Raw genomic sequence first — 14,797 nt, forward strand, 5'->3', positions numbered from 1 at the left:
CCCTCCCCATTCATCTCTGCTGCTCATGGACAGAAGAGCTTGGCCCATTCTTCCCAGACAACATATCAGATGTTAGTTAGCAGAAAGTGGGCAAACTGTACTTGTGTTGTGGCAGAGGGAGAAATGTGGACAGATGAAGCCAGCCCAAGATTGACCTTTCATAGCCAAAGTTCTAGTAACAGCTGAAAGGCCAAACATGAGGGATGTCTGAAGATCTGCATTGCATACCTTGCATACAATCTCAGTAAGGACAGAAGAGTTGCTTCTCATTGGCTCAAGATAAACAAATAGTGTGCATATACAAACATAGCCACAAAATGAGGAGCTCCAATTATTTGTTAAGAGAGAGAGAAAGAGAGAGAGAGAGAGAGAGAGAGAGAGAGAGAGAGAGAGAGAGAGAGAGAGAGAGAGAGAGAGAGAGAGAAATAAACATGGGTAGACCTGTATATACTATAACTAAATATCTGGTAAGAAGCTTGTTCATATTTTGGTTAGACAGGAGGAATAAGGAATCTGTTGCACACTCTGGTAGCTAGAGCTAATAATAATGTGTTATGTACTTGACAATTGTTAAGAGACTAGATTTTAGGTGTTTTTCCTCATTGAAATGGTAATAATGTGAAATGTAGTTTGATTTAATCATTCTACAATGTGCATATTCATCAAAACATCAATTAGCTCAGGTGGTAACTGTGATAGCAATAAATGAATCAGATATTATATAACCACATTTATAATGCAGCCAAGAATTCTGTAAAGGTGAAAAGCTAAGGTCATCCCTTCAATAAACAATATGATGCTCTACCACCAATGATGCATACTTGGAATTGTAAATTTGAGAGGCTGAGATTTACCTCATCAAAGTCAGCAATGATTTCATTCAGCAAGCGCAGGCATTCCACTCCCTGGTTATTCATTTCAGTCTGAGAGTAAAAGTCTGCAAATCCCGGAATGGAGGCAAACATCACTCCAACAGCATCATAGGACTGAGAATATAGCTCCTGGGCAGAGAGACAAAAGAGTGAGCCAGAATGATCATCATAGGTTAGGTTCTGCCGTGATGTTTCCTGCACACACGTATGTACCTGTAGATATATATGTGTGTACTTGGGTACACATGCACACACAGATAACCCATGAGAGGATGAAAATGAGACTCAGACACCATCACACCAATACTCAATATCTTAGCATGTTCAGGCTCCTGTAACAGCACACCTTAGACTGGATTGTTATAAACAACAGAAAATTATTATTCACATTTCTAGATGCTGGGAAGCCTAATATCAAAGCACAGGAAGATTCAATGTCTGGTAAGAATCCACTTTAGTTTTCATCGATGGCACCTCCTAGCTCTCTTTCCACATGGTAGGCGGAAAGGCCACTCTGCAGGGTCTCTTTCAGAAAAGCCCCAATCCCAAATTTACAGTCTGTCTGTGAAGTCTTCCACAATAGACAAAGGCATTGAAGATGTGAGGTCGGAGGTTGGATTCAGATTATTGAGCACAAACTTATCCTTTCACATTTTCATCAGTGAATCTGATGGGGATTTCGGCTATGATAAAATAATGAAGAGATAGCAGGAAGTAGAATTTGGCCTAGTGGGAGGAGGGAGATCACTGAGAGTATATCCTGCAAAGATTTCCCTGGTCCCCAGCTCTTTCCTGTCTGCTTCCTGGCTGCCATGATGTGAGCAGCTCTGCTCCACCACATTCTTCCGCTCTGATGCTCTGCCTTCCTGTAGGCCCAGACACAATGGACGGAAATCTCTGAAATCAGAAGCCCAAAGAAATGATTCACTTCTCTCAGGTGTTTGCCCAGATGCTAAAAAGCAAATTAACATACCTAGTCACAAGAGCTCTGCCCTTGTGACCTTGTCACCTTCCCAAGCCCCTACTCCTAATACAACCACGTGAGGGTAGGGATTTCAACACAGGAGTTTTGAAGGACGTAAGCATCCCATTCATTGCACTGTAATAATAGCATCACCATTCGTATGGATTAGGACCATCCAAGATAAATGGTTTCATCTCATCGAGCTCTGACTTCTGAATTCCAATTCATTTGTCCTTCACACCTCCTTCTTCTGTTTTCAATGGCTGTTCCAGCTCTTACCACTCTTCTTCACTTACTCCTCCACTTTTTCCCTCTTGGCAGATGACTTTACTCCTGCCTCACTGAGTGAGTTGTGTGGTGCCTTGCTCTGTTCTAAGCCACATAGTCATGCTATACACATGTCTACAGTCATGTTTTTGAATTTTTTCCTTTGACTCTACATCCTGTAGAGAAAGCAGAAAGTTGCTGCTTCTCATGGGCTCCTGAGCGCCTTAGCAATGTACTCCCTTAGCAATTCTTTTCTTTCTTTCTCTTTCCTTTCTCCTGTCCAAGAACCTCTCTTCTTTCTCCTCTTCTTCCTCTTATAAGAGAAAGAGAAGCATGTCCTAAATCTACATACTTGTGTCCATCAACCAGTCCTTCTTCATCCTTATTTCCTACCTTATCAAGTTAGTTTTCTCATTTTTTATTCCCATCTCAAGCTGGAATGAGATCATTCTATAAAACTGAAGCATGCATACCAATGCATATTTAACTGGCCGCTCTTAGTATATTGTGTACTCAGGGTCTTGATTCTCTTGATGTACTATGCTTGACCAAGTTGCTTTATTTTCTTTGCTTTCTGTCTCCAAGGATGTTTATTGCTTTTCCTCCATGTTTAATGTTGATGATTGCTATGGTTTTGACCTTGACCCAGTGAATACTTTTTTTTTTCCCAGTGAATACTTTACACAAGTATCTGTTCCATTTCAGCATTCTTACCATGTATGGCAGTTTCTAAATTTACATCTTCAGGTCAGTTTTCCTTGGTTTTTGAATATCCGTATCTGGGTTACCCTCACGCTCCTCAAATCACACTGTAAAACCCAGTGCCTCTTCTTTCTAACTGGTCTGTGTCTGCTCCTTAGTTCTATTGAAATTGGTAGTTTATCAAACTTACACACAACCTCAAAATCAGCTCTGGCTCTCCATCGTGCCCAGATTCAATACATTACCAAGTTCTTCTGGTTTGGTTTTAGTCTCCTAAAATTAAGTAATTTCTATTACGTTTGAAAACCCAGCCCCTCCCAGTTTCTTCCTTGAGCACAGGCAGGTATGAGAGCCTCCTACTTGAAGTAAAGACATGGGACAGATCTTGACTGGGTCTCTTTCATTCTAACAATCCTGCAATGGTCCACCTTGGCTTTTGGGATGAAGTGCAATGTGGCGGTATAGCATGTATCCATCCCTCACTACCACCTGCCTTTTTAGACTCATTAGTGATAATGAGTTATATATAATTAGCTATAATGTTATAATTCCCCAAGCTGGACCTTGGGTTCCAGAAGTACATGCTGCTGCCTCCTCCTCCTCCTCCTCCTCCTCCTCCTCCTCCTCCTCCTCCTCCTCCTGTTCCTCCTCCTCCTTCTCCTCCTCCTCCTCCTCCTTCTCCTCCTCTTGTTCCTCCTCCTCCTTCTCCTCCTCTTCCTCCTTCTCCTCCTTTTCCTCATGTTGGTCTTGGGGCTTGGACTCGGCCTGGGCGCTGTCCCTGAGCTCTTCAGCACAAGGCTACCACTCTACCCTTGGGCCTGGGAATTGTCCCTAAGCTCTTCTGCTCAAGGTCACCGCCCTAACCTTGAGCCACAGCATCACTTCTGCTTTTCTAGTGGGTTAACTGGAGATAAGAGTCTCACTGTCTTTAGTACTTTAGAGTCCTGGCTGGCTTGGAGCCGTGATCCTCAGATCTCAGCCTCCTGAGTAGCTAGGATTACAGGCGTGAGCCACCGAGTCCCGCGTGCCTACTTCTATAATAGAGACTATGGGCTCCCTTGACTACTACTCTCCCTCACCCAAGATCCAATTGTTAGAATGTTTGCTTCTCACATAGCTTTACTCTGGACATTAGAGGGCACTCTGCCCAAATGAGCAGCATCCCGCAAGTACCAGAAAATCAGAGCCCCTCAGATGCACTCTCAGTAACTGGAAATGTATAGCATCCAGCAACTTGGCACCTTTTCCTAAGAAATGGTGAGGTATGCTCTTGCAACATTTCCTAGATTTCCTCTGCTCATCAGTCTCCAGATGAGCACAGTGTAGACAGCGGATATGATGATACCTGGGTTGTCAGTTGTTTCCCTTTCCACTCCCTTACATCCCTAGACTTCCCAGTGGTGACACCAGCCACCATCCTCCACGATCTCTGCCTCCCATGTAGCTAGAATGACAGGTGTGGTCCACTGGCTCTTGGCTAAAGATCTCTTCTCATGCATCCCCTTCCACACCTTCTACTGGGTGCTAGAGTACAGAGACGGTTGTTGAAGTAGCCCAGGAAGATCAGCCCTCCCCTGCAAAGCCTGGGCAGGAGGATGAAGGGCACATGGAGGCACATATGGAAGATCTCCAGTCCACCCACCCATCCCTCCAGAGATGCTTTCCTTATTCAACTCACTCTAATTAACTACTTTCAGTATCCCATCTGTCTCCTGCTATTTTGGGCTTAAAGAAGATAAAAACACACTGTAAACCTGGGAGGGACTGATGAATATAGAAAGGCTCTCACTGTTTTATTTTCACTCTTCTTGGTGGAAAATGACAGTTTGGACTTTTATAGAGGATTTTGAACACGTGTATCCACCCCCCGTAGATGTCACGTGTCTCAGTGTGAGCAGTTTGCTCTCCTCTTTGCTCAGATACATGCAATCTGATCTTTCATCTGTGCAGACCTGTTTCATTCAAAGTCATCTACTTCTTATAACCCTCTCTGCAGGAAAAACCAGTACCAGAGATCTGTTAGCTTTACAGATATCCTTTCATTTCATTCAGCTCTCCGCTTTTATGATGGTGTCTCAGAACACCTTCCTTGAGACTGTGGTTTGAATATGCCTCCCAAAATTCATATGCTGAAACAATCACAATGTAACACAACTGTGCTAAGAGGTAAGGCCTTTAGGAGATGAGGAAGCCACAGGTTAGAGCTTTCATAAACACAATTAGAACCTTTAGGGAGATGATGAACAATGTCTTCCTTCTGCCATGTGAGAATTCAGCACTGAAAGTACCATCTTGGAAGCAGAGATTTGACATCACCAGATACCAAACATGCTGTACTTAATCTTAGTCTACTCAGCCTTCTGAATTGTAAGGAAAACAATTTTCTCTGTTGTATAAATGAGTCAGTCTCAGGTTTTTTTTTTGATATAATAGTACTAATAGACCACAATGCTAAGGTCTTTCAGCATCTTTCCAGTGTTTCATTATTTAGCTGTTTGTTTAGGTCATCCCTATAGTTTATCTTGACTGGCACTATTTGAGTATTTGTTTGGCCTTCTATCTTCTTATGAGAATCACTGCTTCATCATAGCAAAGACTTTTCCTAATCTGTTCTTTGTTTGAATCCAATTCTCTAGAATGACACTGGCATGTAATTGTCCCTTGAGGAATACAAACGGAATGAGTGGGTGTTGCTAGGTGGGGCTCTTATCAGGAAGGAGCAGAAACAATAACAGCACACATTACTCAAAGATTACAGTAGCTAACAGTGTGCCCTCCATATTTGCCAAGCTCTATGCAAGGGCTTTATGCACACAGGCCCATGTAAGTGTGGCCCCAGTCAGGCAGGCTGGGAGCAGGTGCTGTAGGGGAGGACCACAGAGTCCAGAAGGCTCATCACTTGCACAAAGTCCTTCTGTAGCTATCAAAGAAACATGGAGTCAGCTGTGTGACACTGAGGACTTACTTCAGAGGCGGACACTCACTGGAGCAGGGATCACTGCTCTCCTTCTTTGCACCTACTTAGAGTAAGGGAGAGGAGAGAAAAAAGTCTCTGGTGTACATGCCTAGGTCTGAAGTTCTGTTCACTCACTGGCTTTATTAACTTCAGCAACTTCTTTTCTGGCTCTAGCCTCAGTTTCCCATTCTGTGAAGTGGGGATCATAATTCGAGTCTCCCTCCTTATTTCGTATGGAATATAGCTCAAACTCCCACACTACCCTTCAAGGCTTGTTGGTTGGCTCTGCCTTTTGCCCTTCATCAGCACACGTCCTGCAGCACTGTGGCACTCTCATCTTTATTTGAATGTGAGTCTGAAATACTTTCCCTCTACTTCCTTGCCTGGTGAACATCTGGGTGCTAAAAGCATGGGTACATTTAGAGCCATTTTACAGTCCAGGAAACTGAGGCTTAGGGGAATTAACTAATATGAGTCAGGTCACACAGCTAGTGAAGGGCAGAGATGGGGAACTCATGTCTGGCTCAGTAGCTTGGGCTTCTCCCTCTAGCTCACACGGCCTCCCTTGGAATGCCTTAAGAAGGGAGAGGGGAGGGGCTTGCAAGCCCGGTATCTGTGATGTCCTAGCACTCCCCTGACTGCAGCTACCTCGTAGATGCACATGGAGGATGTGAAAAATCAGTTGGTTTTGCTGGACACCCGGCGTCTTCCCCTTTTCCATTGGTGATAATGGGTGAGGCAACTCCACATTCTTTCTGTCTTGGTAGGCCTGCCGAAAGGATCTCGTAACAAAGTTTCTTGCCTTAGAGGCCTTGAGAAAACTGGGCCTGAACTCAATTCCAGAGAATTCTATCCATTGAGGAGGATGGATAGTGCTTTGATTGGCACCTGAGAGAGGCTTCAAGACCTAAGTGCATGAAAATCTGATTATTCCAGCTGCCACTTGCTCATCCCTTTGTCTTCTATTTCACTTTTTCTTCAGTGGCTTGGATGCGACATGAAGCTCACAGGACTCTGCTAGTTCTGTACCCCAGGGTCCCAAGGTGAGCTTCAAGGTCTTCTGGGGTTGGTGCTTCTGTCAATTGGTTGAGAAGGGGTTTCATGTGTGTGCACAGCCTGGCTTCAAACAATAACCATCTTGATCTCAGCTCCCCAAGTAGCTCCACATCGGATTATAGCTGTGAGCCCTGGCACTCAGCTTTCACTTCCTCCTTTGGTAGCTTTCCTTCGGAGGTTACATAGTGAGCTCAGTGGTTTGAGATTTTTCATATCTCACTTTTTACGTCTACAACATTATTACATGCTATAGGGCATGCTCTACTAGTCTCTGTAGGAACCTGTCTTTATTTTCATTGCCACCATCTTCCAACTAACCAGGGTCTTACCTGAACTATTCTGGGGTCTGTAACTGACTTTTGGTCCTGTGAAATTCCTCTTCATTATTCCTCTTCAGTAATTAGCTGTCTTACCAGCAGCTAATTAATTAGGCTATACTTGAATTTTCTCCTTGCTCTCATTCCTCTTAAACATGCTCCTAAGCCTGCTTCCTGCCATAAGATTTGATGAACAGACTCTGCCAAGATTTCTGCTCCCATTACTTGACATTCTACCTTCAAACTTGTCATGGGTAAATAGTGTTTTATTAAAATTCATGCCTATCGGGAACACCAGAACACGGTCTTTGGAAATGTTGTCCTGTAGATATAATTTAGTTAAGATGAATTCATAATGGATGAGGGTGGAACCTAAACCTTATGACTGCTACCTTGAGAGGAGGGAAGAGAAAGCCTATCCTTACAAGAAGGACCTTAAAAAGATGAAGGTACAGATTAAAATGATGTGGCCATAGGCCAAGGAAGAGCTGGAAGAGGCAGTGAACATTTCTTTCCTAGATCCTCAAGGTCCTTGATTTTTATGTTACTGACAGTGAGTGGCCCTCAGTTATAAAAGGAGCAGTGTGTGTGGGTCTACTAAATGCCAGGAAATGTGTTCAGAATATACACATCTCTTTATCCTCCATATATATGTATGTGGGATATACGCATATATATATATATATATCATACGTCTATTTTTATAGAGTTCACTTTTATTTTATTTTGGTTTTGATGCCATTGCTGGAACTTAAACTCAAAGTAGGAACATTGTCTTGGAGCTTTTTTGTTCAAGGCTAGTGGAGCCACAGCTCCATTTTTTGGCTTTTTGGTGGTTAATTGGAGATAATAGTCACATAGATTTTCCTGAATTGGCTTGCACTGAACTGTGATTCTCAGATCTCTGCATAGTTAGAATCACAAGTGTGAGATACCAGTGCCTGGCCATCTGTACTGTAAAATGCTATACAATATAGGTAACACACAATTTACCATCGTTCATGGCCTTAAGTACATTTGCCTTATGGGTTAAATATTACCACATCCTAGAACTTTCTTTAACCTTCTAAATCTGAAGTTCACTATCCATGAAACAATCATTTCATTCATTAATCCTCCAGACCCTAGAAAGCACTCTTCTAATTTCTAAGAATTTGACTCCTAGGTTTCTCACACAGGGGGTATATTTTTGTACCTTTTATGACTGGTTTATTTCATTTAGCAAAGGCTTGTACACGCTATAGCATGTATTAGAGTTTCCTTTCTTTCTGTGGCTGGAAAATATTTAATGCATGTATACGTCATGTTTTGTCAACCCAAGCATCCGGCTGGGTTTCTTCCACCTTTTCCTTATTTTCTTCTCTCCCATTTTTAGTAGCATATATTAGTTGTATAAGAGAGTTCTATTGAGGTATTTTCGTATATAAATACAGTCTGCTCTAATCAAATTTGCTCTATGACTTCTGCTCCTTCTCTCTCTGTTTCTTAAAAAAATGGAGCGAGTTTCTGTTCTGTGCTTAGACATTTGCGTAGAGTGCTTCTGCCATATTCATCCCTACTGGTACCCTAACACTCCTTGGTGTGAAAATACTTCAGGTATATATCCAAAAGTGGAACTGTTGGGGGCGTGTGTGTGTGTGTGTGTGTGTGTGTGTGTGTGTGTGCGTGCATGCATGTGTGTGTTTGTGTGGGTATTATGCATGTGTATAGTGTATATTATGTGAGCATATATATATATATATACACATACTCACACGCATGTACAAATGTGTACATAGTGTATATGTATGATACAAATACATCTCGCTGTACACACATATACATATATGCACATATGTGCATAAAGTTTGCAATTGCAATTTGGCCTTGTAATTGTGATTTTATCTGCACCTAATAAATGAAATGAATGAGGTTCTGGAGCCAGGTAAGGCTGTGTGTAGACATCACAACTGACCAATTTGGTAGAAGACTATAGGTTTGATTCTCATATCCCCACACAAAGAAGGAGAAATTCTCCCAGAGTCATGTGAGCAATTATTCCCCCTCATCTTCTTCATGGCTGGGGAAGCCTAGCTCACCTCATTGTCTCGGTCTTTCTCCAGGAAATGGCGGGCCACATGACTGGGTAAGATGTTTCGGAGCATGTTCTCGTTGTGCTCTCTTAGCTCCTTCATCTCGTTGATCTCCTCTTTAGCCTGTACTCGCCACAGGAAGTCCAAGCGGGCTGTGTACTCCAGCTGCAGTTTGTGGGTGAGAGAGAGAAGCAGCAGTCAACGTCTGGGCCCCAGGCCTTAGGCACACATATCTGGAAGAGAGGCTCTGGGACTTCCCACAAATGAAGTAGAGCCTGATCTAAATGCCTTTGGGAGTGTTTGCTTCCAGAAACCAGGAGATCAGGGACAGCGGGACCCCACAAGAACATGTTCATACCCAACCTGGCATTCGTATATCTCTGATTTTATTCTCATTTCTGAGAGTGTCTGAGCCTATATCATCTGCTAGACAATAGGTATTCTGTGGTCTTGGCTTCTATCAGATGCATAATACTATGCCCTTAGCTTTAGGGACTGTTTGCAATTGCTTCTTCACCAAATTTGTAGGGTGAAACCCTAGTTCCTGATGTTATGGAATTTGGAGATGGGACTTGGGGAAGTAATTAGATCACAGAAGGCCTTAGAAATGGAGACTTTGTGATGACATGACTGCCTGTCATAGGAGAGACAAAGAGACCTTGCTTTTCTTCTTCCAAGTACACACTCTGAAAAAAGGCCATAGGTGCAGAATGAATGTGGGGGCCCGCCTGCTAGGAGAGCCCACCCCAGGTGCCAAACCTGGCTGGATCTTGATGGCAGACCTTCCAGGCTGCAGAACTGGGAGGAAATAAAGTTCAGTTGTTCAAACCACCTGGGCTATGGCATTTTGGTAAAGCAGCGTGAGGTGACCAACCTACATATCATGTGGTAACAGGTCTGGCATGGGGTAGGTGCTCAAATCAATATTTATTGTCTCTACTCCATCAATGAAAAACAAAGCTAGACAGCACTGGTGGTATTAGGTGAGAAGATGTGTGATATGCAGCATACGATTTTAAACGCTTACTCCAAACATGACTCCTGATAGGAAGATAATTGTGTCCTTGTCCCCTTCACTCTGAGATGAAGGCCTGTGGCCACTAAGCGGTGAACAGAAGCTATTTAGGAACTTCTAGATAAAAGGCACATGAAGAGACTCAGTACCCCCAGAGGTCCCTCTTGTCCTGGCTTTTTTTTGTGTGTTGCCAATGATCTTTTTCCCTTCCAGAGCAGCTCACAAATCATTTTCATCACATCTTTGGAGATACCATTATTTCAAAATCTTTAACAACTAAAGCAAACAATATACGACCCTCTGTTAAATGCATGGTTAGAAATCTTGAATTCAAGGTTCAAAACATTCAGCTACTTTCTTTCGTTTGTCTCTCGTTTCCACAATTCAGTAGCTAGCAAAATCAGGAAATGATACATGCCCAAGGTTATTCATTCAGCAGTATCTGTAACAGCAAAATCTGGAAGCAATCTAAATGTTTATTTTGTCGACTGAACAAACTATACTACATGCACACAAAAGAATATGATGCAGCTATAAAAGGAAATTAGAAGTATTGCTCTATATTCTGAAATGTGGGCTTCTAAAGGGGAAATGTCTGTAGCAATGTTATCCCTCTCTCTCTCCCTCTCTCTCTCTCTCTCTCTCTCTCTCTCTCTCTCTCTCTCTCTCTCTCTCTCTCTTTCATTTTCTCTGCATCTCTCTCTTCACATACACATATATACACTTACATAGAACTTCATTTTTAAATTACAAGTATAGACAACAAGTGCTTATCTAGGAGGCAAGGAAGGCGGTGAGCATGACCGTATTGGTTGCAGGTGTCCTTGACTTTAGAATCTGGGAAATGTTTTCTGTCAGTACAAAATTAAATGGATTTAAAAATTCACTTTCACTACAAGCAAATAAGGAAAAGAACCCTCGCACCGTGCCATGCAGAGATGATATGCATACCCGATGCCTTTTACAAAATTGTTTAATTAAAATTATTCAGTAGTTCAATTGATTATGTGATAGATAAGATTCTTGGTGTCATTTACCCTTCTGGTCCCCTCGGCTTTTTTTTTTATCACCATAAGGTGAGCAGTTTCTCTGGCACATGCCTTTCAGGAACTTCCCATGAGACACTGATTTGATAACAGGCCCAATGGATGGGGCAAAGTTACCAAGGACTCAAACCATCAGCCAGAAATACTCTTCTCAGGTAACATGTCCCAGCAGTGTATGATCAGTTTTAACATTCTGTTTTTTTTTAGTTTTACATTTTTTTGAATGGGTTTTATCCTTAAGGTATTTGATAACACATTTCTAAAGAGAAATACTGTAGGAATAAAAAGAACTGAAAGGGAAGTTAAAACTGTTTATAATAATAGCATAAGTAGAAATATTTACATACTAGCCTTATGCTATTGTCTTTTTTTTTTTTTGGTTGTGGGGCTTGAACTCTAAGCCTGGGTGCTGTCCCTGAGCTCTTCAGCCTAAGGCTAGCACTTTACTACTTGAACCACAGTGCCACTTCCAGTTTTCTGGTGGTGCATTGGAGATAAAAGTCTCCTGGACTTTTGCACATGGGCTGGCTTTGAATCGTGATCCTCCAGAACTCAGCCTCCTGAGTAGCTAGGATTACAGGCATGAGCCACTGTGCTCAGCCTAGTCTTATACTATTATATATGAATTCTATGGTAAAGCAAGAAGGTTGTGTTGCTGCCATTCATAATTAGCTTTTGGGGGAAGAGAAAAATGAGTCAATGATGTAGACTTGATGAGGTTTAAAAGCTTATGGCCTTCAGTATGCATAGGAATATTCTTATGAAGGTCTGGTATGTAATTATTAGTACCTGCCATTGAAATCAAGGCCTGGACATAATGATAATCTAGCAACAAGCACTTCCAGTTTCAGATTTGTGGCCTCAAGATGTCATTTTCTAGAAACATAATTCTTACAGGTAAAGGAATGATGGGTAGAGGAAGAGAGTTGAATAAAAGAATGTTCTGTTTTAGCAAGTTTCTGTGTGAACTTGGAAAGATTGGATTTCCTTTTAATAACTAAGTAAATGAGTATTAGTAAAGAACCCAAAACTTCCTTTTTGACTACCACAAACAGTCTATTGGAAGCTTCTGCTGTTACATCAAAAGGATCCCAAAGCCATCTGCAGTAGGTTCCTAGCTGTCAAACATGTGACAAATTGAGCTTTGGTAAGAGTAACAGTCTCAGTGAGTGGAAACACAGGAGATATGGGAAAATGTGTAAATTCACAGCGATGCTTAAAATCTTAGCTGTCATCTCTGAATGATGCTAGGGAACAAATTCATTGGAAAACTTTCAGGGAAGCATTCCACATTTATCTTTGCTTTAAATGTTGTACTTCCAGGTGCCAGATAGCTAGGAAGGAATAGCTCTCTTTTGTAATACTTAGGTTATTCTTGATAGGATTAGAATATCACTATCTATAAATTAAATGAATATAGGCTGATATTATTAACAGCTGTTAACCTCATCCAAAACAGAGTCCAGGAGACATTATGTATCCTGAATTATAATTCATAATTCAGCCAACTAAACAAGCTTATTGAAAACATTTGAAAATCTCACCATACTTCTAGACATATTAACTAACACAAGATAAATAAGAGAGAAGGGAAAGTGTTGCATGGTCCTAGAGAATGCAATGGACAAACTCTCGACTAGGAGACATTTTTGAAATCAGAGTTCTAATAAACAAAGATGGAGAGTCCTCCCAAAGATTTGAAGATAGATCTTTAGAAATAGATCAAATCAGTAGGTACACATCAACATAATGTGATCTCAATCCAGATCAACAAACTCCAAAAACACAGCAATAAGCCAATAAAGACATAGAAATACTGCCTAGAGCTTTGACAACACTAATGAATTGCTGCTTTCTCTTAAAAGTATGTTATCAGTATTGTGACTAGGTTGAACAGCTCCTACTTTTTAGAAGTGTTTATTGCACTGTTTAGAAGATGAAATAGAAGGATGTTGATTCAAAAAAATTGAATGGAAAAACGAAAAAGGATACGAGGAAAAAAGGTTGGACATGAGTTGGTGGTATTGGAGATCTGAGTTCATGACAGTATTTTATTCTCTTTTTTATGTTTGAAAGTTTCCATACAAGAAAAATAAAAAAGTACAAGTGGTAGCATCAGACTGTGTAGAAAGAAGAATGCATGTCTTGATGGCTTCACTAATCCTTTGTGTGACCTTGGGAAAGTCCTTCATCCTGTCTGACTTCTTTCTAAAAAATGAGGACAATTGAGCCTGTGTGTCTAATTTAGGATATACATATGTATATATAATGTGTGGCTCTATTACATGGACCAGGAGATATGATAATGCACAAAAGCATTCTGAAATGTCTACAATATAGATTCGCTAGGTATTCCTATCATTTAACAATTTGTAGATGACACCAAACCTAGGCTTTAATTTCCTCTATGTCAGGTTTTCATATGTCAGGCTCCAGAAAAATATTTTCTTATACACAACCATTTCCAAACAATGTCTTCTTTTCTCCTTAAAAATATGTACTCTGAAACACAGGCGCTTGTTTATTCTTTTCCTGAAATACGCAGAGCCAGAAGTAGGGAGATCTGCAGAAGGCTGAAGTTGACCTAACCATGGTTTTATTTTTTTTTGCCAGTCATAAGAGTAGGACACAGTTTACTCTTCAGCCTGGTGGCTCCAGGCGTCTGTAAACACGGTCCTCCAGGAGATAGTGATCTAGTCCAAGTGCAGCCCAAGGTCTTGGAAAAGCCAGTTCTTAAAGGCAGGTACCACACACTATGAACTTCCCCAGAAGAAAACATTTTTCTTCAGTGTTTAACAATCTGCTGTAGCTACTTCCTGCTGGGTGCCAGGCAAAGGAAGATCTATGAGACTCAGGCTCTGTCTCATTGCTGAGTGGTGGCCAGAGGGCACAGAAAGAAAAAGTCAAGAGTATGAAGGACATGGACATGGTATTTTTTTCCAGTCCTGGGGCCTGAACTCAGGATCTGTGAGCACTGTCCTTGGACTTTTTCAAGGCTAGCACTCTACCACTTGAGCCACAGCATGACTTCCAGCTTTTTTTTATGTATGTGGTACCAACGAATTGCCTTCAGAGCACTTACCCACCTCCAATGAGGAGGAAGTGCATGTCAGCAAACGTGCAAAAATGAAAGTCTCCAATTATTCAGTTACGTAACCTCCTCCGTCATTCTGGAGATGTATAATTACGCATGCTCTCACTGGACATGGTGGCGTACTAGGCATCAATGGGCATTGTTCAGCTTTTATTAAAAATAGAGAGCCTCTGACTCATAAAGGGAACCTGAAAGAGGCAGGGAGCAAGCCCAGGAGTGGGCAGACTCTATCCAGGCTGAACAGGCCCTGCTGGATGCTATAGATAGACATTCAAATGATGCAATTCTGCAGAGAGCTGCCTCTAACACAGCCAGGCAGCCACCATCTGCAGAGACAGAATACCACCCAAAGTGCATTTGGGTTCCTGTGACAGTCTGGCTTTTACTGATGACCTCAAGGGGGCTTGGGTTTTTGCTTTGATCTTTGAACAAGATA

The 14,797-nt window shown here is 41.8% G+C and overlaps 1 protein-coding gene across 2 annotated transcripts in view; it reads right to left on the reverse strand.

Moving 5' to 3' along the window:
- Positions 1 to 14,797, reverse strand: part of Adcy8 (adenylate cyclase 8) — a 191,764-nt gene that overhangs the window by 6,041 nt on the left and 170,926 nt on the right. For both annotated transcript variants that reach the window (XM_090339406.1, XM_090339405.1), the window contains 2 exons: positions 9,213 to 9,371; positions 855 to 1,001 (listed from right to left, as the gene is read on the reverse strand). In XM_090339406.1, the coding sequence (XP_090195532.1) occupies positions 855 to 1,001; positions 9,213 to 9,371 (306 nt within the window). The remainder of the gene's footprint in view (positions 1 to 854; positions 1,002 to 9,212; positions 9,372 to 14,797) is intronic.

The sequence above is a fragment of the Megascapheus bottae genome, chromosome 9 (genome assembly GCF_031878675.1).
Source record: "Megascapheus bottae isolate mThoBot1 chromosome 9, mThoBot2.hap1, whole genome shotgun sequence".
In the NCBI taxonomy this organism is placed as follows: domain Eukaryota; kingdom Metazoa; phylum Chordata; class Mammalia; order Rodentia; family Geomyidae; genus Megascapheus; species Megascapheus bottae.